The 25,467-nt window shown below is 47.7% G+C and overlaps 1 protein-coding gene across 2 annotated transcripts in view; it reads left to right on the forward strand.

The window, feature by feature from the left end:
- The first annotated feature begins 7,809 nt into the window (after positions 1-7,809).
- Ubash3a (ubiquitin associated and SH3 domain containing A) overlaps positions 7,810-25,467 on the forward strand; it is a 33,959-nt gene continuing 16,301 nt past the window's right edge. The window contains exons 1-6 of one of the 2 annotated variants that reach the window (XM_021149755.1): positions 7,810-7,969; positions 9,482-9,535; positions 13,705-13,891; positions 15,044-15,242; positions 17,953-18,122; positions 19,454-19,662. In XM_021149755.1, coding sequence (XP_021005414.1) covers positions 7,857-7,969; positions 9,482-9,535; positions 13,705-13,891; positions 15,044-15,242; positions 17,953-18,122; positions 19,454-19,662 — 932 coding nt within the window. In that variant the 5' untranslated portion in view covers positions 7,810-7,856. The remainder of the gene's footprint in view (positions 7,970-9,481; positions 9,536-13,704; positions 13,892-15,043; positions 15,243-17,952; positions 18,123-19,453; positions 19,663-25,467) is intronic. The other variant, XM_021149756.2, reaches the window with a different exon arrangement.

The following is a 25,467-nucleotide window of genomic DNA, read 5'->3' on the forward strand; positions in this document are numbered from 1 at the left end:
TTCTTTCTGTGGATTGGAGCCTCTTAGACGATCATCTAGAATGTTCTGTCATGGCCTCCACAGTGACCGGGACCAGGAAGGACTGATTGTGAACATAGGTGTTCAAATGGTATTGAATAAACACACCGCTGAGAGCCAACAGGATGCAAGATGGAGGTCAGAAGGGTCTCGGCCTGCTCAGCATAATTTGCATAGAAGTCTGTTCTCTCCTGCCAGTGTTGTGGATGAACGACCTGGATGGTGTCTTTCCTGTGACACACTGGAAAGACAACTTTTTTTAAGGTATGAGGAAAGGAATAAATCAGCTAGAGCATTTCCCTCCTCCCCTTTCCTCCCTTCTTCTTTTCCTTCCTTCCTTCCTTCCTTCCTTCCTTCCTTCCTTCCTTCCTTCCTTCCTTCCTTCCTTCCTTCCTTTTATCCCTCTGTTTTATGAGTCAACATCACATTGTGTAGCCCAGGCTAGCCTCAAACTCACCCTTCTGCTGCCCTGGCTTCAAGTTCTGAGAGCACAGAGAAGTGGGTCAAAACATATCATATTTCAATATATTATGGATATAAATGTACCTTCTCAACGTTATTATTTGGAAGAGAAAAGCCATATTTGAACGGAGCTATTTATCAGACCTCATATTTACATTTTTCTCAGAGTAACGTGGAATGAAGCCCCTGTACACACATACCTCACAAAGCCTCACCTGTGTTGAAGAATTTTATAGACTGACTACAACTTATGAGGTTTGGGGTGTGTGTGTGTGTGTGTGTGTGTGTGTGTGTGTGTGTGTGTGAGAGAGAGAGAGAGAGAGAGAGAGAGAGAGTATGTTGTGTGTGTGTGTGTGTGTGTGAGAGAGAGAGAGAGAGAGAGAGAGAGTATGTGTGCACTTGCACATGCTGGAATGTTGCAGATCAAGAGGCAGATCATCTTGGGCTATCTTTAATCCCCTTCATGGTCATTTGTCGCTCACCTCTGTACCTGACCTGGCATTCCTTCAACTAACAAGTAAAACCATGCATTTATTCGGCAGACCAGCAGCTCCACCAGCCCTAAGGCTAAGCATGGCATCAGATGGCACCCGAGACTTACAGAAGAGATAGCCCCGCTTTCCTGTAACCCATCTATCTGATGTCCCTGGCAATGTATTTGAAAATGCCTTCATTTAGACTACCTTTTGTTCTGGGACTATCAAAAGTTCATGTAACATTTCCACAGTGAAGCCTTGTCATCGGGAGTAACTTGAAGCCATGTGACTCACAGCCGAATCACAATGAAACCATCTCTTAATTCCCTTTGGAGCAAGAGATGAGTTTTGCCTTGATGATAGCAACTTTGTCTATTTCAAACATTCAAATTCAAGATAAATAAGTTGACAGGAAAATTCCTCTTGGATCCCTGAGTGGAAAGGGAGAATGAGTGGGACCTGGATTCCACCACAGCCAGGTGGAGAGACTGCTGGCTAACCCTTAGTTGTGGGATATGCAAAAAAAAAAAAAAAAAGAATGTGGCAGAGAGCATAATGGTTGTGGTGGGGTTCATGGAGTTCAGGTGGACAGAGAGGAAGTAGGGGGATATGACTCAAAGGGTGTAGATTGTAGAATGGTCAAATCCAGAGTCAGGTGTGAGTTCACAGCCACAGCGCTGCACTGCATGCTGGGAAATGTGGAAAGCCAATTCCAAAGGGCACTTGTTATTCCTGCAGAGCATGGAGCCTGGTTCCTAGGGCCCATGTTAGAAGACTCACAACTGCCTGTAGCTCCTGCTTCAGGGTTCCCAATGCCTCCTCCTGGCACCCTCAAATGTGTGTGCATACATACACACAGATAAAAATTTCAATTAAAAGTAAAGAATGTGATAATTTAAGAAGTTGTGTGTGTGTGTGTGTGTGTGTGTGTGTGTGTGTATACACACACATATATATATGCAGAGCAGTGGGTGTGGGGGAATAAAGGGAGTGGGGGAAAATCCGCATCTGCCAGAGTTCCAGTGCTCTGGGCAGGCGGACTTGGGAGGACTGCCGCACGCTTTCCACGTGGCCCCAGGTGTGTGTCTGGCTGTGTGAAGCCACTAAACCCCAGCTCGGCAGTGGTGGACAAGGGGCAGTCCTAGGTACCAGGTTCTCAGCCTTGGGCATCTTATGCTAGACACTGCCGCGGAAGAGCTGAGAACAGAATGGGGGCCCCAGGGGTGGCTCATTCAGACCCGGGGCCGAAGGGAGGAGAGGGCAAGGGGAGAGGGGGCTGTGTGGTTTCTACGTGGGCGAGAGTCCTTGGTTCGGTCCATGGCTGGAGCACAGGAAGGCCTTCTGGTGGGAGGTTAGACACAGCTCGTTAGGGGAAAGCTTATCCAAGCGTTCAAGCACGGCGGGCCTTGATGAGCAGAGACTGTCTATGGTTTTAGAGCTTTATTGTAGAAAGGTGGGGGAAAAAGAGAGAAGGTAGAAAGAGAGAGGGAGAGGCCGGCCATGGCCATGTTGGGGGGGGGTGTGTGAGAAGGAGGGCTAGAGATGAGAGTAAGAAAGGTGAGAGATTAAAGAAGGAGGAGGGGCCAAACAGCCCCTTTTATAGTGGGATGGGCTATCAGGTAACTATGGGGAGGAGCATACCTGGCTATAGTCAGATAACTGTGGGGGTGGAGTCTAGCCAGAAAGCCAGAAGCTTGGGACATTGAATGACTGATAGTCACACACCTCTCTGCCGGAGAGGGGGTGGGGGTGAGAGGTTGTAGCTACATGACAGGAGCCAGGTGCCCAAGAGGCATGGCCAAACTCCTGCCATCCCATGAAGGTGGAAATCTCCACCCACCGGGGCTCTGAGGTTCAAGGCCTGTTCTCAACTGGAGACTAGGCTGTCTGTGCACAGCCCACTGCCCTACAAATATGTATATCTGTGTATATGTATATATACATATGTGTGTGCATATATATTTATATACATATATGTGTATATACATATATATATGTGTGTGTATATTTATATATACATAGAGAGGGGGAATTAATTAAATAAAGTTTAAAGATATTAAAATGTCTCTACAGTAGGGAGCAGCATGGAGAAGCTATCACATCCATTCAGTGTCTTATTTGGGATCCCACATGGTACAATAAACTCAGAAAGAAAGCTAAAGAGACAGAAAAGAAAGAAGATTGGAAGGAAAAAAGGATAAACCAGATAAAAAGAAGAAAATATAAAAGAAAAAGTGAAAGAGCCATGGAGCAACAAGAATGAAGCTGAATGTGGCAGTGCATGCCTTTAATCCCAGCACTTGGGAGGCAGAGGCAGGTGGATTTCTGAGTTCGAGGCCAGCCTGGTCTACAGAGTGAGTGCCAGGACATCCAGGGCTACATAGAGAAACCCTGTCTCGAAAAACAACAAACAAACAAACAAACAAAAGAAACCAAAGAGCAGCTGATCAAGCTAATTCACAAACACTGATGCGGAGCCCCTTAAACACATGCTATTAGACATTGAGTCCAGTGATTGGTCGTAAAGTGCATAAGAATACATGTGTGTGCTCATGTGTGTGTGTGTGTGTGTGTGTGTGTGAGATGACTCTTAATTAATAATTAATCTTAGGAAACCAGATTGGTATAGCATTAAGAAGCCCATTTTGCCTGCACTGGAATAGTATGGCAAATTGTGATATAATAGAATCCCATATAGCCCTAATGTGACAACAACGACTTGAAAGGAAGAGGAAAGCTGCTGTTACCTGGAGAACAGATCACATTAAGTCTGTAAAAAGTGTAAAAGAATCTCCGCAGCTCCAGGAATAATAAGGAAACCTACCTAGCAAGCACTTTGAGTGTAGGATCCTTATACAAAAATCAGTTGTATTTCTCTATCAATGCCAAAACTGGAAGCAGTTATTGTTTTAAAGTGCCATTTGGGGTGGGGGGGGAGCTCCGTGGTTGAGAGTTCCACAGCTCTTGCAGAGGAGCCAGGTTCAGTTCCCAAATCCACAAGGCAGTCTACATGGTCACGGTAGCCTACAACTACTGGTATTCCAGTTTCAGGGGATCTGATGGCCTCTTCTGGCCTCCGTGGGCACAAGACATTCACGTGGTACACATGCACATATGCAGGCAAAATACCCACACACATAAAGATTAAGTACAGATGTCTATTAAATATTATTTAAAATTAGGCATGGTGGTACCCTACTAGAATGCACAGATTTGAAAGGCAGGGGCAGAAGGATCAGGAGTTCAAGGTCACACTGTACTGCCTAATGAGTTCCAAGCCAGCCTAGCTATATGATGAAAGCCTATGTCATACATATGTTCATAAATATATTAATTAATTAATGCAGTATTCGTGCATTTTGTTATTGATTTTAATTAATTCATGCATGGTCTATCTTAATTTATTATTTATTTAATTGATTTATCCATAGTTTATTTTATTATTTATTTATTATTTAAATTCTATATGCATAAAATTTATTATATACCTATATCATTTATAATAGCATCAAAAGTGGGTAAAGTGCTGGTCATACAAGCCTGGTAACCTGAATTTGATTCCTAGAACCTACTCAGAGTTGGCAGGGGAGAAGCAACGCTACTTATGTGCCCTCTGATCTCCACATAAGGCCACTGCATGCACGCACCCATAGGTACACAACAGAGCATGCACACACACACACACACACACACAAAGAGAAGAAACTGAAAACTACCACCCAGTATCAGGAGAAATTAAGCAGAGAAACATACCATATTCATGGAATCAAAGACATACTACCCTTAAAACGTCAGTTCTCTCCCGAATGATCTGCGGATTCCGTCTCACCTCACGGATTGTTTCTGGCAAACGTAATTAATTAGTGCATTCGGTTTTTGTTATCTTTAGCATTGCTTTTATTTCTTAAGGTCAGTTTTACTGAGGCTTAATTGACAGGCTGTCTAATGTGTCCATTCTAAATACTCGGTTTGTACAAAAAATAAAAAATAAAAAAAAGACACCTGTGTAGACACCGCTCAGTCAGGTCCCTCCGCCCACAACTCCCTCCCACCCTGCCTCAGGCAACCACTGATCAGCTCTTTGAAGCTATATGTCTAAATGTCATCTAAATAAATCCATATGAAAGTGTGATGGAGCCTGGGCCCCGGTGCTCAGCACAGGGAGTGCTTCTCTTCATTCGTGTTGTAGGGAGCAGGGCTGTGGTGCTTCCTGTGGGTGGGCACAGCTACCCAGAGCGCACAACTGCTGTGTGTCTGTTCACAATAGTTGGACTATTCAGATCGTTTCCAATTTGGGATGCTAATGAGTAAAGCCACCATGGGCGTTCAAAAATGGTTTTTTTCTTGTGGAGACACACATTTTCACTTTTCCCTGGTAGAATCTAAACATCAGAATTAGTTGGGTCGTAAATGTATGTGGACCTTTATAAGACATTGCATCAGGGAGTTTCCCAAAGTAATTGGATGAGTTACAATCCCACCAAAAGCACGGGTGTTTCAAGAGGTCCCTCGCCTTGTTGAAGCCTGACCTTATTGGTCCTTTTGACTTGAGCTCCAAGTCCAGCAGGTGCTATAGAACTGTGCTTGGTCTTCTTCAACATCCCTCAGTGATGGATGAGATTGGGCATCTTTCATCACTGCTCCTGTCTCTTCTCCATGCTTCCTGGTTCTTTCATTAGCTGTAAGAATGCATGCATACACTGTACATTCTGGGTGTCAGACCAAGTATGTAGGCGGGGGACATTTTCTCCTATGCTGTGGCTTCTTTTTCCTTTCGTTTCCTTTACAATGCTTTTCAAAGAGCAGATGTTTTACGACTTTGACGAAGCCTGATGTGGAAGAATAAAAGATCGCGGGTTTCTCCTATTATGCCCCAAGAAAGTTTTATAAATGAAAACACAACGCGTATTTTTCTTCTAGGCTTTCTTTGACGGGTTTGATAGCATCAGACTTTACATTCAAGCCTGTCATCCATTTTGAATTAACTCCACACGTGTCGTGCAATTCCCAAGTATTGTTACTGAAGCAGCAGCCCTTCCTGGGGAGTTAGAGCGCCCGATTATTGACAGTTGACTGACATATATGTGAGTCACCTGCACCCTCCTAGGTACATATGCGGCCCGCTCTTTGATTTTACATAAAAGAGCTAAGAACGGAGAACAACCTCACAGACGCAAAATCAGCACACTCTCACACCATAGTGGTTTAAAAGGGAGCACATAGTGGTTTAAAATGAACAAATCAGAAAGAGCCAGAAGCAAACTACATCTGTCCGTCACACGGCTGACGATCCGCTGGCACGTGCTGATCTCTAGTCAACGGAGAATAAACAACCTTTAGCCCCACCTGGAACCATTCCCGAGGTGATTGTGTATCTGTGATACACAACTGTGACAGTGTACGGTAATGCACCATACACGAACCCTCACGGAGCTCAACAGGAATGACAACTACATACAAACTTCTAGAACAAACTGGAGGAGACCGTGTTCACTGGCATGGGTAAACAGCTGTTTCTCAAACAGGATGCAGAAGATGTCAACCAGAGCTTCCACAGAGTGATAAAAAAATAAAATAAAATAAAATAAAATAAAAAAACAAAAAACCCAAAAACTAACAAGCCTCTCATCCTCTTCTGGCCGGAGGGCAGACTGTCGCTTCTGCCCACATGTACTTCAGCAAAGAAGCAGATGGAAGAATCAGGCACTGTTTAGTAGGATGTTACTCAGGATGGCAATGAACTGCAAGCAAGCAAGAGCATGGGTGAATCCCAGAAACATCATTTGGAGCCGAGAATCAAGACAGGGAACGCTAAGGGGTTAAAGCAGTTGCCTAGCGTGGATGGGGCTCTGGATTCAATCCCTGGCATCACAAAAAGAAAAGAAAGAGACGAGACGAGACGAGACGAGACGAGACGAGACGAGACGAGACGAGACGAGACGAGAAGAGAAGAGAAGAGAAGAGAAGAGACCAGTCATGATAGAGCATGTGTTCCAGTGTTCTGGTTCCATGTGGCTTGAAATTAACGCACAAGAGAGATTTGTAGGGGAGGGGGAGAGAGAGTCAAGGTGGGGTTGGGATGCTTCTAAGGATCTGGAAAGTTCTGGAGCAGGGTTTCGTAACCTGCATTGCTGACATTGGACAAGACCGCCCTTTGCTGTACAGACAGTCCTGGGTCCTGTGGCATCTGTGGTTGACATCTGCTAGTTGCCACCCCTCTCAGAGCTTTGACAACTGCACATGTCTCCAGACACTGCCAACTGTCCATTACAAAGGTGGCTGTAGAACTTAAATGCTGTGGGATTTACATTACTGTTTCATTGGTTCTGGGGGAAAGAGGGAATGGAGTCACTTTACGGAAATCCCTCGTGCTACATACGTAGTGCTTAATGTTTAAAGTTCTCACTTCAAAACAACAACAACAGGTCAATTAAATCTTTTTTTAAAAAAGTTTTTATAAGCAAGCAGAGGGAGCACATAGAGTGAATACCGGTGTTTAGTCTGCAGACATGGAGGCTAAGGTCCAGGGTGGTGAGGATGGGTGCCCGGCAGAACCCATGAGAGAAGCCTGTTCCAGACTCCTGCTCTCTCCTTCTGCTCCTCCCTCCCCCACACTCCCAGGTCCTCCTCCCAAGTGCTTCCCAAGCACACAGCAGATCCCAGTGATGAACTTCGGCCCAGACCGCACTGTGGAAGCTGGTGGGTTTGGAAGCCACTGTTGTGGGCCGGCAAGGAGAATTCAAGCCCCGAACATTGTGCAAACAGGATATTCACTTGTGTCAGAGAGATCAAAAAAGGCTTGAGGTTTTTCTTCACAGCCTCAGCCTGCCTCCCTCTCCTCTCTCACTTTATCTAGTCCTTGCAGTGAGCAGGCGCCTCTTGTACAGCAAGCAGGAAGACATGGCTGCGGGGGAGACGCAGCTCTATGCCAAGGTCTCCAACAAGCTCAAGGGCCGCAGCACCCCCTCACTCCTGGATCCCCTCCTGGCCATGGGCTTCCCCACACATACCGCGTGAGTACTGCAACTGCCAGGGCCCCGGAGCCTGACTGATAGAGACACGTGCACATTAGAAGCCATGTGGGCCTCTGGCTGCCCACTTGGTAGGGGTTGGGGGCAGGGGGAGGGCAAATGTTACCCTCCTGCAGATCGGTGACTCTTACAGTGACATTTCAAGGTGTCTGACTCTGACACGAGGCTCTAAGGCTAGGGTCTCTCTCGAGAATTACCATTTGAGTTTCTAAGCAGCCCAGGGAAAGTCACTTGTCTTTTGGGAAAATATCTGGAATATCTAGTGACAAAATAGAATGCATGAGAAATTCCAGAGACAGCTTGGCTCAGCACCACCGGGCTCATCCAAGTCCCCCTGCGCTCAGAGAGGAATGAGAAGCTACTGACCATGGTTAGAACATCCGCTTAGCGGTGGTCCTCTCAGATCCTTACTCCCACGGAGACACAAGTCGGAGGTGTGCTTCAGGGAACCCGGATCTCAGGGAGTGAGCCAAATAGCCCTTCGATGAGATAATAAGACCCTGGCTACCATGGAGGACATGGTATTGAAGCTAGTCTCTTCTCCTCCCAACATTAGGGCTTCGTGGTCACTAAATGGGGAACAGAACCCACCAGGAAGCCGATGGTCACATGATCACCATCCAGCTGCAGATGAGAACACCAAGGCCTAAAGAGTAGCCTGTGGCAAACCTAGGTAGGACAGGAGCCAGCTCCCAAGGCCTCTGAGACCCACTCTGTTTTTCTGCTCAAGCTGTAGGGTGGCCTCACCTTCAAAATCCCTGCTAGATTAAACCGATAAACACCTGTGTGTCTTAAGGCTCTTAGGCAGGGCTCAGAGGGGCTCATGTTTCTGACCTCTCTGTCGTGGCCTCTCCAGGTGGCTACATCCCCATTGTCCCTCGCACAAATAGCAGTACTACTGGGCGGCATTACATTGGATTCCAATGGGGACCAGCTGTATCAGCCAATGATGGTTGGGTCTGTGGCCCATTCTGGTCTTGTTGACCCAACTCAGCCAAATTCAAGTCAACATATTTACATCCTAGGCCCCAGAGTGAGTAAGACACACCAGGGCCATGAGGAAAGCATCAGTGAGCAGCTGGGGTGGGGGGACACAGGCGAGGGATGTGGATATGTCTGCCCAGTGGTTGGGTAAGGAATGCTTCCTGCTGAGCACCTGTCAGGGCAGTACACGCTAAGCCAGGAACGCAGCCTGTCTCAGCCAGGTGAGCATCCACAGTAGATGGATTGCGTTGGCTTTGTCGCAGGGTAGCAGGGTGCAGAGAGAGGAAGGCAAGAAACCAGAGGTCAGGTTCTAAGCGCCATGGGATTTAGGGTGTGGCATGAGTCACTGTGCGAAAGATGGAGATCTTGGCATAAAGGCACTCATGGGAAGGCCAGGAGCTTGGCCCTGGTAGGACACAGTGTCAGTGAGCAGCCATTTCACTGCCAGAACCCAACCCTTCCAAAGAAGAGACGGCCGGGCCTTGACTGTCCCATGTTCATGTTCCACAGGCTCAAAGCACTAGCGGCCACAGGGAGGAAGACAGCCGAGGCGGCAGCAGACTGGTGAGCGGAAGGGGAGCTGCGGGGTTACGGGGGGCTTGGGTGACTTCACCGCTGAGACTCTATACCCCAGGAGGGTCTTCTGAGTGGGATGGGGTGCCTGTGGAAGTGACTCAAAATGACATCCATTTGCACCAGTATTTGCACCAGTTCTGAGCCCAGAGAAACAACGAAACCCACCTTTAAGACATTACAGGAGAATCTAGAGATTTTTTTTTCTGACTTGAAAGCCAGATTTAGGACTCTGCACAGATCCTGCAAACATCCTGGCTTCTACCCCTTGCACATAAGTGCAAGGAAGTGCATGTGTCTGTGTGTGTGTGTGCACGCGCACACAAACACACATCTGATTTAATCCAAATTTGACTCAAAAAAAGATTCATGTTTGTGATATATGTTAAATAAGCAGGAAGGTGCCATTTTTGTTGCTATAAGATCCACATACTCACAGGCTGCTGCAATGGAGAAAAATTTAAAGAGAGTCATGAATTCCCAAGGTATCAAAGGGTACACCTGGAGTGGGGTTAAGGAAAGCTGTCCCTCCTTAACTCACACTCCAGTCACCTGCCTGGGGGTGAGATTGGGGGGGTCCTTGTTTTTAGGAGCTCCTCCCAAGCCTTGGTGTCACTTGGCATCATCCTTCCACGCAGCTGGGAAGTCCCTCCCGCTCGTATCTGAAGAAGCCACAATGAAAGTCGAACAACAATAAAAAGCAGATCCTGGGCTCGGCTGTGGCTCAGCAGTGTGGGGAGCTGGGCTCTCTACATGCCCTACAAAGGCAACTTAAAGAAGGAGGGGCTTATCTGGGAGTATTTTGACGGTGCACGTCCCATGCCACCATCTTGGTGGGAAAGCCATGTGATGTGGCTAGTGTGTGAGACAGCTGGCCTCTTCATATCCACAGCGAGGAAGCTGGGAGAAATGAATGTTGGTGCCTGAAGCACGCTCAGAGATGCAGGTCCCTCCAACCGCCTGCACTCAGCTCACTGGCCCCCATTTCCCTGTCTGTGGGATGGTGCCACTCAGTCATTCATTCAGGTTGAGACTTCCTTCCTCAGTTGACCTGGCCTAGACTTTCCCTCATGGTGGAGTCTGGCGGTCTGTTTTATAAGATTGATTCTAGACTCTAGCAAATAAGCAATCAATATTTGTCATGCCACCGGGTTCCATGCCCAACCCTACCTAAACTAAACAAATCTCTTCTAACTCTGAATAGAAGCCTGCGAATGGGCTGGGGTTCTGTGTTCTAGGAGAACCTATAAGACTACAGGCCGAGGGTGTCAAGGCAGAGGGCTCACAGCTAGAGGCTGCACAGGCAGAGGTATGGGTGTACAGGCAGAGGGGGCACAGGCAGAGGACACACAGGCAGAGGAGGCACAGGCAGATGGAGTACAGGCAGAAGGGGCACAGACAGAGGGGGCACAGACAGATGGAGCACAGGCAGAGGACACACAGACAGAGGGAGCACAGGCAGAGGAGGCACAGGCAGATGGAGCACAGGCAGAAGGAGCACAAGTAGAGGGAGCACACGCAGAGGGGGCACAGGCAGAGGACACACAGGCAGAGGACACACAGGCAAAGGACACACAGGCAGAGGGAGCTCAGGCAGAGGGGGCACAGGCAGAGGACACACAGGCAGAGAGCACACAGGCAGAGGGCACACAGGCAAAGGGGACACAGGCAGAGGGGGCACAGGCAGAGGACACACAGGCAGAGGGAGCACAGGCAGAAGACACACAGGCAAAGGACACACAGGCAGAGGGAACACAGGCAGAGGGAGCACAGGCAGAGGAGGCACAGGCAGAAGGGGCACAGGCAGAAGGGGCACAGACAGAGGGAGCACAGGCAGAGGAGGCACAGGCAGAAGGGGCACAGGCAGAGGACACACAGGCAGAGGGAGCACAGGCAGAAGGCACACAGGCAGAGGGAGCTCAGGCAGAGGACACACAGGCAGAGGACACACAGGCAAAGGGCACACAGGCAGAGGGGACACAGGCAGAGGGGGCACAGGCAGAGGACACACAGGCAAAGGACACACAGGCAGAGGGCACACAGGCAGAGGGGGCACAGGCAGAGGGGGCACAGGCAGAGGAGGCACAGACAGATGGAGCACAGGCAGAAGGAGCATAAGTAGAGGGAGCACAGGCAGAGGAGGCACAGACAGATGGAGCACAAGTAGAGGGAGCACAGGCAGAGGGAGTTCCATGTCTATGTAGAGACCTTTTAAAAAATCAGCTATCCACCGAGCTCTTGATCACTGTGCCGGAAGCTCTGGAAACATGAAAGTAGTCGAGAGGTGTGGTGGTTTGAATAGGAATGGCCCCCACAGACTCGTGTAGGTGAATGTTTGACCTATAGGGTGTGGCATTATCAGGAGGTGTGGCCTTGTTATAGGAAGTGTGTCACTGGGGGTGGGCATTGAGGTCTCAGATGCTCACCAGACCAGTGGCTCAGGATCTCTTCCTGCTGCCATTGGCTCCAGATGTGGAGCTTTCCCTGCTCCTTCTCCTGCACCATGTCTGCCTACATGCCACTGTGCTTCCCGCCATGACAATAATGGACTAAACCTCTGAACTGTAAGCCAGCCCCAGTGAAATGTTTTCCTTTGTAAGAGTTGCTGAGGTCATAGCGTCTCTTCACAGCAATGCAAACAAAATGTCCCTGGATTTGGAAATGAGTAGAGGCGATGTTCCATATGTGTACGGTGGGTTGTGAGGCAGCCTTGGTAATCCTCACTCTGGCAATGTACCTAGATGTCTATTCTCCACATGAAAGAGCCCAAAATGCAGGTCACGGAATGGCTTGAACTAACTCATGATTTATACAAACACACATGCTCGCTCGATCTGCTGCAAATGCACCATTGGGATGAGCTCAGGAAAGAGTTATAGGGGGAGACAAGAGATGCAGGCTCAGCTCTGCCGCAGATTATCGAGTGAACTTGCTTACATACAAGATGTATGCCTGGTGAGAGCACCCCACTTCCTAGCATAATGAGACATCACAGGCAAGTGTCGGTCACCGGAAGTTCTCGAATGAGTGTGTGCGCCAAGTAAGCTGACTGCTGCTTAGCTATTGCCATACAGAGATTTTCCCATGTGAATTTTTTGGCCTATGCTTCTTGCTCTTCTTGTCTTGAAGTAGAATTATTCATTTAAGACATTGAGTGCTTTCCTCTGCAAGTGCTGGCAGATTGCACTAAGCAATGGTTGCACAGCTACAACCTGTGGCCTCGCTGTACTTTTGACACAATAGAGAACAACATTGAAACTTTGAAATAAATGCCTATCTTAATTTGACCCATAAGAGAAGTTCTGTTTCTTCCATTTTTATTTATTTTATTTATTTTGTGATGAGCTCGTATTTGGCGATCTTTCTTCTATTTAGAGTGGTTTTCTTAGCTAGGGGTGGTGGCTCACACCTGCAGTCCCAGCAGTGAGGAGGCTGAGACAAACAGAATCACCCCCAGGCCCACCAGGTATATAGAGAGATCTGTCTCAACAAATAAATGCTGTTTTTCATCAAAATAAATAAATACTTTTTGAGTAAAAAAAAACCCCACTAGTATTCACTTAAATGTTGTCCAATCTTCTTTCTTTCTTTCTTTCTTTCTTTCTTTCTTTCTTTCTTTCTTTCTTTCTTTCTTTCTTTGTTTTTTGTTTTTTGTTTTTTTTTTGTTTTTTTGGTTTTTTTTTTCAAGACAGGTTTTCTCTCTGTAGCTTTGGCTGTCCTGGAACTCATTCTATAGACCAGGCTGGCTTCAAACTCAGAAATCTGCCTGCCTCTGCCTCCCAAGTGCTGGGATTAAAGGCATGCACCACCACCCGGCTGTTGTCCAATCTTTTGTGATTTAAATTTTTCCATTTAATTTGAAGTCAGTGGTAAAGTTAAAATGTGAAAGACCAGCACTCTTCTGAAGGTTGGGGTCTGGGTCTCTTTGTCATCTGGACCTTTGGCTGCAGAGCCAGACTGTAATGGGACTGATACCAGGTACACATTGGTCTAGCCTAGAGCCAACAGCCCCACCACTGGGTGCCATCTTGAAGGGATGGCCACAGCACTGATGTTTTTGTGTGAGATCAACATATCCCTAACTGTGGGCTGGTGTTGCCGCTGTTGCATGTCTTCAGTGGAGACACATCCGATTGATATGATGGGGTTTTCTGTTGCAGGCTGCATGGTCACTGCAATGACCCTTCTCTGGATGACCCCATCCCTCAGGAGTACGCTCTCTTCCTCTGCCCCACGGGCCCCTTGCTGGAAAAACTCCAAGAGTTCTGGAGAGAGAGCAGGCGGCAGTGTGCAAAGAACAGAGCACATGAGGTCTTCCCTCACGTGACACTCTGTGACTTTTTCACGGTAAGTCTACTCCAGAGGCCTTAAATGCTCACCACTTCAGCTAACGGCAGTGTTCTCTGGTAACTTGGCAACAATAGAACACAACTGATTTATTCTAATCAAGACATTAGCATGAGCTGTCTGCTTTGTGGGATCTTTTCCTTCCCCCTCGTCAACTTCAGTTCATCCTTCAGGACCCAATTCATTTTAGAGTCTTCAGCTCTCCAGGCAGAAGAAGGTAAAATCCCAGGCTCTATGCATCTTATTGTCAATATCTCTAGGAGCACATCTGGGTGATATGAAGGTGATATGCCCCTCTAGGAAGGCAGATATTACCCCTGGTCCTTGTCCACCCAGAGACTAGCAAAGTCCTAAACAGAGCAAGAACCCCCCTGTGTGATGAAGGACTAAAGGATGCTGATTTGGCTGGACATAAACCAGGGTCTTCCCTAAGTTAGGACCTAGCCCTCTGTGGAAAAAAAAAAATGGCCAAGTTAGCAGCCTCCCTAGGGAGCACTGTCAAGGAAAGAGGATGCACAGTTGTTGGACAAAGAGAAGAGGGCCTGAGGCCAAAGGGGAGGACCCACCGCCATTTCTTCTACACCTCTACTTGATGAGCTAAAGAAGGACCTACCTACTGCTGGGACATCAGGGCAGAGCCTGCCACTCCGCAGTGCTAAGGGAACACAAAGCATGATGCGCAAGAAAGAAGTTTCCAGAAGTTTTTCCCTGAGTGCCTGAGACTGGGAGCTCTCTGGGGTCAAAACTAAACCATTGTCTTCTGGAGGTCTGAGATGGGATCCCTCAGGGGGCACTGTGAGCTTCCTGGGAGTTGACTAGAGAATTCCAGAAGCTAACATATGCAAAGGGAAAAGAAAGAAGGCTGACTCAGGAGGCAACAGGGGGGCAGTGACAGGGGACTTCCAACCTTGGCATGTAAAGGGGAAATCATATTCCAAGAAGACTCTTCTCCAAGATGCCTCAGATAACTGAGCAGAAGACTTGGAGGTGGGGGTGGTGACGACCCTTCACTCCATAACTGCAGGGGCTGGATAGGGAGAAACCCAGTGTCGTGGACAGAGACTAGTCCATAGTGATTAAGCCTTAATTCTCAACAGGTGAATGAATTCAACAAGTCCTGAGGACACCCATTCTTTGCTTCTCTTCCCTTAGTGTGAAGACCAGAAGGTGGAGTGTTTGTATGAGGCTCTGAGACGTGCAGGGGACAGGATCCTGGGCTCCTTCCCCACCCTGGTTCCTCTTGTTCTCCATTCTTCCATCAGCTACCTCGGCTTCTTCATCAACGACAGCCCCGCTGACGCCATCCGGGAATTCGCCATGGCGTTTGCCACAGAGGCGGCAGTCCTGGCAGGTAGGCAACCCCAGCTGTGGGCAGACACACTGAACCCTTTGGGTCCCAGCAGAGCCACATCTAAGGCCTTGATGGATCAGCTCCTGTGAGTCCTTTAATGACCATCTGCCGAGTTTGGCTTTTGTCCCCAGATGGGTCCTATAGGTCTCACCTTAAAAGGGGGCTGGGGGGAGTTGCAGGGGGTATATCTCAGTTGGTAGAGTGCTTGCCAGGGCATGTGGTTTGACCCTTAGTGGTGCATACTCCAGACATGAGGTCCATACACCTGTAATCCAGAAAGGGGAGGCAGGAGGATCAGAAGTTCAAGAGCAGCCGTCACTACGAAGCTAGTTTGAGTCCTGCCTTTATTACATAAGACCCTGTCTTGAGAAGCAGGAAGAAAGAGAGAAAGAGAGAAAGAGAGAGAGGGGGGGGGAAGGAAGGAAGGAAGAAAGAAAGAAAGAAAGAAAGAAAGAAAGAAAGAAAGAAAGAAAGAAAGAAAGAGGGAAGGAAGGAAAGGAGGGAGGGGAAGGAGGGAGAGGGGGAGGGAAGGAAGAAAGAGACAAAAAAAAAGAAAGAAAGAAAGAGGAAACTTGAATCTGCCCATTAGAAATCCCTGCCCAGCGTCCCTCTCCTAGGTTACACAGGGTCCCCTCCCACCAGGAACCTCAGAATGGAACCTTACTTAGCAGTGGGCTCTTTAAAGATTCAATTAATTAAGATGAGGTCACTCTGGAGTAAAGTGATCCTAAATCAATAACTGGTGATTGAAACCTAAATCAATAACATGGTCCTGCAAAAGACACATGGCGATAACAAGGAGGCCACTTGACCACAGAGTCTGAGATGGGCAGGATGGAGCCACAGCCAAGGGATGCCTGAGGCCACCAGGAATCCAGGAGCTGGAGGACACCAGAGAACCCAACCCCAGAGCCTTTGGAAGGAATGTGGCCCCGCCCACATCTTGATTTTTGAGCTTCTGGCCTGAGACAATACACGCCTGTTGTTTTACACCACCCAGTTTGGGTATTCCGTTGCAAAAGGAAGTGTCATGCTTACCCATCCTGATGGCCTGAAACTTTACATTATGCCTCTTTGAATACTACCAAGGCCTCACTTCCTGGGGAAGCTGGCCCTGAGCTCACATCCATACCCTGAGCAGGCTCTTCCTGCCTTTCCAGGTTAAACCTCAATCTGACCTGAGAGGCTAGGAGACTCTCCTGAGATGACAGCTCAAGTGTCCCAAGTCCCTCCCTGCCCACACTGCCTCTCTCGGTGAAACTGAACCCAGGTACACAGAGCAATAGAGGAAAAACAAAAGCCTATTCAGGAGTCAGCATGACTCACCCCTGGGTCTCTGGGGAAGCCAGGCCAGGTCTTTTCAAGGCTGTGCTCACTCACACGGGGAGCACACCCGCCCGAACTACTAAAAAGTGTCACGAAAAGGATTTCCTACACATACATACCTTCTTGCCACCTGCACTGGCTGCTTCCCCAGCTTAGGGCTCAGGGACCTGGTCAGGGTCCAGCTGGCTGCTAAATGTCATCTAGCATCATGGTCCCTCCTCCTTGCTTTCATTAGGGGAATAACACGTCCTGTTTGCTTCCTGACCTGGATGAAGAGGTGGCAAGCAGCTCTTGGGCACAGTGGACCCCAGAGTCCTGGAATTAGCCATCTTTATTCTCAAGTCCTAGCTGTCGCAAAGGAAACTAAATCACAGCATAACTCTCAGCCAAGGCCCCTGTGGTGACAAGGACAGAAGAGCCTTGATATAGGTCCACAGCAAAGTCTGTCATTTCTTCAAAGACACCAGACTGCCTCCGCAGAGTCTATAATGTTTGTGGTCCCGCTGACACCAGCTCTGACTGTCCTGAGAGACTGTCCTCTCTTGCTTACCAACCTGAAAGACTCAAAAGCCAACCTGGAGCTGAGGCGTTCTCAAGGGCAGAGGTCATCACAACGCACTGGGCTTCAGCGCTACCAGGCCTCCAGTGAGGAAAGTCTAATGAGCATTAGACAGGCTGCAGGTTTTATGTCCATCGCTCAAGGAGACCCTTCTTTAAGCAAGAGGCATTGACCGGGGCTGGAGACATAGCTCAGAGGGTAGAGTGTTCTCCTAGCAACAGTGAGGCCCTGGGTTCAATGGCTAGCAACACATAAACCAGGGATGTAGATTCATACTGGTGATCCTGGCACTCGGGAGACAGAGGCAGGAAGTCCAGAAGTTCAAAGTCATCCTCAGCTATGTAACAAGTTCAAAGCAGTCTAGGACACATCAGATCCTGTCTCAAATCAAAACCAAAACCAAAGAACACCAACTGAGAGTCTAGGCCCCAGTCATGTGTGCACCAGAGAGCAAAGGGTCCATTTTACTGCATTTCAAGCTAGCTTGCAGCCTAAGAGCTCGGAAGACCTTGAGCTACATCTCTGTGCCTGTCCTTTGTTTTTGTTTTTGTGTTTTTCGAAAACCCCAAGCACCCAACCTTTCTCATAGGGAGAGCCCGGTCCTTGCTTTGTCAAGAAAGCGCCAACACTAAGGAGCCGGCGCAGTAGAACAGACACATGACTAGGAGAGGTTTCTGCCTGTTCCAGGCAGGTAGCATTGACACTCAGAGACAGGTTCTCGGCACCCCTATTCCCACCTGACATTCAGAATGGGTACCTAACATGTATGTTTGCTTGACATTCGAGATGAGATACTCAGCATCCTGCATTTTCTTGACTCCACAGACTGTACCATCAAGCCCTGCACCAAGCAGCTGCACCTGACCTTGGCCCATAAGTTCTACCCTCACCATCAAAGGACCCTGGAGCAGCTGGCCAGAGCCATCCAGCCCAGCCACTCCTGCCAATGGACAGCTGCCCTATACTCCCGAGATATGCGTTTTGTGCACTACCAGGTGAGAGAACCTGGCCTGGATGGTAGGCTGGCCCAGCCTTTCTTACTGATTGGAAATGAATAAATGTTCCCCTGACAGCACTCACTCCTACAATCTTCCCTGACAAAAAGAGGGGGCTCCCCTCTGCTAGAGCCCTCTCCTTATTACTGTTTAGAAGTAGCATCCTTTTATAGATGAGTTGGGCACATACAATCATTTCAAAAGACAATGAAAGCACTCCCATGGTATTCAGAAAGCCTGTTGCCAAGGTGTGTTAATACATGGTCTGCTTGTTAATTTATAATCTGTAATGGTTTTGGTAGGCTTCATGCCAAGGTTTCCTTTCCTAAGAGCTGTGTGGTTAAGGAAGAAAGTATGTCCCACAGGGAATAAGTATAAGGGAGGCACAGCATTCCCTGTCATAAGGTAAATGGTGACACACCAAGGGAGGTAGATATATATATTTGGATAGATGAATGGATAAATGGGTGGAGAAATTCATGGGTAGATAGATAAATGTCTTAATGGATGGATTGATAAATGAATGAGAGGGAATGGATAGATGAGTAGATGGACAGAATGAGTGGCTAGGTAGATGGGATGGTGGACAGATGAGTAAATGAATGGATGGGTAACCAAATAGATGAATGAATTAGAAAATGGGTAGGTAAATGGATGAATAAGTAGATGGATGGGTGGATGGATGGATGGATAGATACATACATACACAGATAGATACATAAATAGATACATAGATAATACATAGCTGCATAGGATTAATACATACATACATACATACATACATGCACAGATAGATAGATAGATAGATAGATAGATAGATAGATAGATAGATAGATAGATAGATACACAGATAGGTAGGTAGGTAGATAGATACATAGATAGGTAGGTAGGTAGGTAGATATATAGATACATACATACGTACATACATGCATAGATAGATACATAGATACATACATAAATGGGAATATGAGCGTTTGAGTGGATGGATGGAGGAATGAATGGGTAGATGGTGGTAGGTGGTCAGAAGAATAGACAAACGTGAGTAGGTAGACAAATGAATGTAGACATAGGTTGGTGAGTGAGTGGGTGGATGGGTAGAAGGAAGAAGATAGACGTTAAACTTTCTTTCTAAGTTCACCCTAAGATTTCTAAGCTGCAGCATTTGGCTATGTTCCACACTGTGTATCATTAGGCAAAGGCATGAAGGGACCTTGGAGACATTAGACACATCAGAGGAGACTGAAGGCGAGACAGACTGGTATCTGGCCTCCTGGGGCTTTTGCTTCACAGAGAACCCTCACTAAGACATGGGTCTCCTGCCTCCTCTCTAGACCCTGAAGGCACTGTTCCAGTACAAACCCCAGAATGCAGACGAGCTAATGCTCAGTGCTGGTGACTACATCTTCGTGGACCCCACTCAGCAAGAAGAGGCCAGTGAGGGCTGGGCCATTGGGATCTCACATCGGACTGGCTGCCGGGGCTTCTTGCCAGAGAACTACACGGAGCGAGCCAATGAGGCTGACACCTGGGTTAAGCACAGGTGAGAACCACCCTCTCTCTGTCTGTCACCACCTGAAACAGTGGGCACAGTGCTTCTCATTCTGTCATTAGAAAGACTTGCAGTCCCTACCCTGGCCACATTATCTCCCTGTCCCCCTCTTCCCAGTATGCATGGCAAACATCTGATCTATTCGTGGTTTCTGCTGATAACCCTCAGGAAATCAAATTGCTTCAAATTACTTGTCTGAGATAATAATGCTCAAATACTGTGAATACTTCCATCTCATGAACATCAAAGAGTGCACACAGAGGTCAGAACTAGCCCTTGTAGCCTTCTAAGGAGGGTTGGCAATTTCCTATTGTTCTGTAACAAAATGACACAAATTTAACTGAATGATCCTATAAGGCTGTGATCCTGGCATGGCTTGCACTGCATTCTCCTCTGATGCTTAGGGTCCTCCCCTAAGCTTGTGTGGTTGTTGGTAAAATGTATTTCCTGGAAGCTGGCCTGTGCCTGGTGGTTTTTTTCTTCCAGCTCATTTGGCGGATCTCTTTATTTTAGTATCTAGCACCATCTGGGCTAAGGGTTTTCAAATTTTTCAGAACCAAGATGTTTGTTTCTTAAATGTATCGGTTCCTCCCTTCAATGTATCTGTCTCCTCTTCCATTTAACTATAAGCAAAAAGGAGAAACTTGGTGATACTTTGATACTGCACACAGAGATTAACATATTTGTAAAAAGATAAAGAGATATAGAATATGTTCTTTGGGGGTGTGGTGAGGTGTGGGGGAAGGGGGTGTCTCAGTGGACACATGCCTCAGGCATCCCATCCCCCTGAGGGATCAGTCACATGGCAGGTATAGTATAGAATAGAGTTTATTCAGGGCATGGAAAGGGGAATTAAGGGAGTAGTAGAGGCAGAGAAAGACAGAGAGAGAGAGAGAGAGAGAGAGAGAGAGAGAGAGAGAGAGAGAGAGAGTAGAGAAGTAGAGGCCGGCCATGGCCATGAGCACGTGGAGAGAGGGGGAAGGGAAGAGCCCAAGAGGGCAGGAGAGAAGAAAGAGGGAAGCAAGAGTAAGAGAGAGAGAGGAGGGGCAAGCAGCCCCTTTTATCCTGGGCCAGGCCAGGCCTACCTGGCTGTTGCCAGGTAACTGTGAAGTGGAGCTTAGACAGAATGCTAACAGAGATAACCAGAGCTACTTAGCCAACTCCATTCTTTATCTGTTCTGTTTCCCATGAACAATGTTGCTAAGCATTTTGCTGCAACATGGGGACCTTTCCCCCACTTCCATACCCGTGTCTTGATCCTAGGGGCATCCTCCAACCCACAATCTATATGTGCTCTGCCGGAAATAACCATGACTGTTTTTTTCTCTCTCTCTCTCTCTGTGTGTGTGTGTGTGTGTGTGTGTGTGTGTGTGTGTGTGTGTGTTTGTGTGTTTGCACTTGCATAAACATTTTGTGCATGTGTGTTATACATATTTGCTGGACAGATCTCCTAGCCTCTGTGTATTCAGGGAGGTTTTTTTTCCCCCCTGCATCTCTTTGTATCACAAGGCAAAGCTATGGACACCATACTGTTTTATTTATGCACCTACTGGAAGCCAGTTAATGAGTGTGGTAAAAGTTCCAGTAGCTAAAACTTCTGTTTTGAATAAATTAAGAAGCAAGGTATTTTGAATATTTAAAGCGAACGATTGATTTGGCCCATTTAGTGGCTGACAGGATTTCATGGGGAAAAGGACTTTCCAAGTAATTATTATTTTTAGTAAATGGAGGGTTTCCTGAAAGTATTTATGAAGGGAGATCGGGTGACCTCTAGGCTACTGGTTCTTCCTGTTAAAATTAAGCTTACATTTGGGTTTGCATGACAGGCCAGGGACAGCATCTGTGCCCTTGGACTGTGCCACTAAATGCAGTGACAACAAAGTAGATCCCCTACCACCCCTCCCAAGGCTGCCCTGGGACTCACTATGTTGCTATATAGCCAAGGATGACCTTTTGAGCTTCAAATCCTCCTGCCTCCATCTCCAGAGAGAGCACTGGTATCACAGATCTGCGCCGTCATGTGGGTTTCCTGTATGCTAGGCAGCAGAGCTAACCATGGATTCTTATATGCACTTATGAATCTGTCATGTATATATACTAACTTAAAATAGCTTTTAAACTGCACGGATTCGGCCAGCTCCGCAGTGGGGCTATCCCACATCATTTTAGCTTCACGTGCTAATTCATAAAACCTGAGGAGCACACCTGCAAATGCAGGAAAGAAAACTCAGCCGGATTCCAGGGCTTTCATATCAGGTGTCCCCTCGTGACCCACTAACTCACAACAAGGACCTGTACAGAGAGCTACACACACCCTCCTGTGAAAGCTGAACCCCCAGCCTGGGAGGTGAAGGGCTGAACAACGTCACAAAATCAAGGAAGCTTTGGTTTCCTGCAGAATCTACATGGTCAGTTAGCCGCTCTAAAAAAAACAAAAACAAAAACAAAAACAAAAACAAGCAGAAGAACACAGGACAGGACTGGCATTAAACTCCAGGGAGCCGGGGAGGAGGGGTTATTAGGCCCTCTTCTCCTTGTCTCCCACCAAGGGCAGAAGACCTCACTGTGACAGAGAAGCCATCAGCCAAGGGGCAAGCCTGGACTCTGCGGCTACTGCAAAGCTTCTGCAGTAAACTCTGTCTAGCAACGGTTCTACTTCCTGCCAATATGTCACCTGCACCTGGACAAGTGCCCCACCTTGTGACCCTGACCTTCCTGGGAGACCAGTTTCTCTTAGGAACCATTGTACATTCGTAAAAGTTGCAAGAAGGGCTGGTGAGATGGCTCAGTGGGTAAGAGCACCCGAATGTTCTTTCAAAGGTCCAGAGTTCAAATCCCAGCAACCACATGGTGGCTCACAACCATCCGTAACAAGATCTGACTCCCTCTTCTGGAGTGTCTGAAGACAGCTACAGTGTACTTACATATAATGAATGAATAAATCTTTAAAAAAAAAAAAAGTTGCAAGAAAAAGGGAGTTCTGGATGAATGCTGGGGTGTATCTGATGAGCTCCCCCGACCCCGACCGACACCCCATCCCCCACCACACACACACACACACACACACTCACACACCCTCATAGGATAACTACAAGCACTGCCCCCCCCCCAACCCCAGGCTAACTGTGGTGTGACATAGGCTGGGAACTGGCAGTAGGCTGTCTATGGCTTTTAAAGCTGCTACATATTCTTCTAAACATTTAAGGAGGTTTCAAATTGGGGCATAGTGGCACCCAGACTTAATTCCAGTACTTAGGAGACAGAGGCAGGCCGACCTCCATGAGATCCAAGGTGGCCAGTGCTACACAATGACACTGTCTTAAGGGAAGTCCTGGCAAATCTGAATGTGCCGTGAAACTGTTAAACAGTGGGGAATGCAGACAGACACCTATGTGCATAGAGAGTTGGCCTGTGGCCAGACTATATGTTGTATATACATTCCATATATAACTCCCAAGGGCACAGGACACACACAGGGTACGATTGATGCAAACAGCAAGAAGCACCCACGGAGAGATCTGCAAACCACATGGGAAGAGGCCCCTTCCTACTCAGAGGAACCTCCCCAGCCCTGAAGGTGGCTGCCACGGGAACACATTGTACTTCACAGACAACCCCACCAGCATCAGTGTAAACTCTCTAGCAGGTGGCTGCAAGATTCTAAGGACCCTGTGGTCCCGATCCAACACCACCCACTTGTTACTTGGAAACCACGTATTACTGGAAGATAGCTGTGGGGAACGGACCACCGCTACCTCAGTTTCAGGCATCTTCACAGAACAAGTATACAGCCCGGCTGCAGATCAGAAAGACCGGGGCTGAGAATCAGAGCCCAACAGAAGCTGAAGCTGTCTTCCAACCACATGAAGACCTCCCACCACAGAGCTAATCAAATCCCACAAAGCGAGCTGTCAGGTTGAGGCTTCCACACAGCAAGGGCGCGCCATTGCTAGATGAACTGTGTCCCTCCAAACACTCATATGCTGGAGCCCTGATGAACATTTATATTAGAGAAAGACCTTTCAATTGAGGGGTCCCTTATCCAATATTACTTTGATCAGAGGTCACTGAGGATACAGGGGGGAAGACTCTAGCTTCTCACCAGGCCTAGGACAGAGTCCCCAAAATGAATCACAAGTTCCTGTATTGCTTTGATCTTGGACCTCCTACACTCCGGGGCAGAGAGACAATGAAACCTGTTCTGTCATTGAAGCTGTGTGACAGTAAGCCCAGGACAGACACTAACACAGCGACTTTGTCTTTGAATGCCACACACTGAGGTGAGCCCCCTTCTAGGAACAGAGGCGAATAGAAACTTCATCCACTTCTATGGCATCAGTTAACCGCTAAGTGACACACCTAAGTCCAAGAGGAAAAAAAACTGACAAAATGTCACATGCTTCCCTTGGTCCCTTTGCCACCCGTGTGCTCACCAACCTCTTGCTTGCATTTTTAGTTGAATGACTAGCAGACAAACTCAACTTCCTCTCTGACTGTAAAGTTCACAGATGTCACTAGGAGATAACAATGGTTTTACTGTCTGGGTAGTGGGCCCCATGTTACACATGTACCACTGCTTTGCCCTCAGGAAGACGAGAGCAGCCTACACTTCCTGTGTGAGGATGCTTCAGCTCCATCTGCTCTGTATGACACTGTCATTGAAAGCGGCTCTCAGTGGCTGCAGTGTATGTCACAGTTCAGCTCCGGGATCTACTGACACCTACACTCTATCCCACTGGCATCTGTAGCTTAAGACTGCATGAAGTCCACGTCTTGTTGATGTGCGCCTTTAATGGCCGACCCATCTCTCCAGCCCAGGTCCACATGGAGGAGCCCATAAGAGGTTATGAATTGAGACAAGACATGTCACAATGACAGGGACAGAGAGCCATAACTTATGGGTAATCAAAAAATACTTGAGACCAGAGAAATGGCTCTGCAATTAAAAGCACTGACTGTTCTTTTAGAGGACCCAGGTTCAATTCCCAGCACCCACAGTGTGGCTCACAACCATCTGGAAGTCCAGTCCCAAGGGATCTGATGCCTTTTTCTGGCTTCAATGGCTATCAGCCAGAACCACAATGCACAGACATACATGTAGACAAAGCTCCCATAAATGTAAAATAAAACATTTAAACACATGAACTATATCAAAACGCCACAAAGGTCACAGATGGCCCAGAGCATGGTCACAGGTGTCAGGCTGCTGCCGAGAGACTCAGGGCAAGTGAGGCCAAGTGGCTCTAGACAGTCTCGGGCTGGGATGGTGGGGAGCTGCTGCCTGCCAGAAAGGGGCTGAGTAAATAAAAACGCACCTCATGGGTGGTTGAGGAGAGTGAGTCAGAGAGAGCTGTCAACTTCAGAGTCACTTCCAGTTTTACGATACTTCAGACAAAATCCTGATGGGATCATTTCTTTGAATGCCACTGGGTAAATGAAGTATTTACCTAGAAGAGACATCAGGAGAGAAAAGTTGGAAAGACATCGGGGCCAAAGTAATGAGAGGAGGGATCAACACACAGCTCAACGAGTAGAGGGCTCGCCCAGTGCATACAAGGCCCTGGGTTTGATCTACAGAGCCCCCTAAACCTGTAATCCCACACTCTTTGCCTACATAGCTTAAGGCCTACCTGGGATACCTCAGATCCTGTCTCAAAAAAAATTTTTTAAGAAGATATTAATGGGGCTGAAGAGATGGCTCAGTGGTTAAGAGCACTGACTGCTCTTCCAGAGGTCCTGAGTTCAATTCCCAGCAACCACATGGTGGCTCACAACAATCTGTAATGGGATATTATG

The sequence above is a fragment of the Mus caroli genome, chromosome 17, assembly GCF_900094665.2.
Source record: "Mus caroli chromosome 17, CAROLI_EIJ_v1.1, whole genome shotgun sequence".
Taxonomy (NCBI): domain Eukaryota; kingdom Metazoa; phylum Chordata; class Mammalia; order Rodentia; family Muridae; genus Mus; species Mus caroli.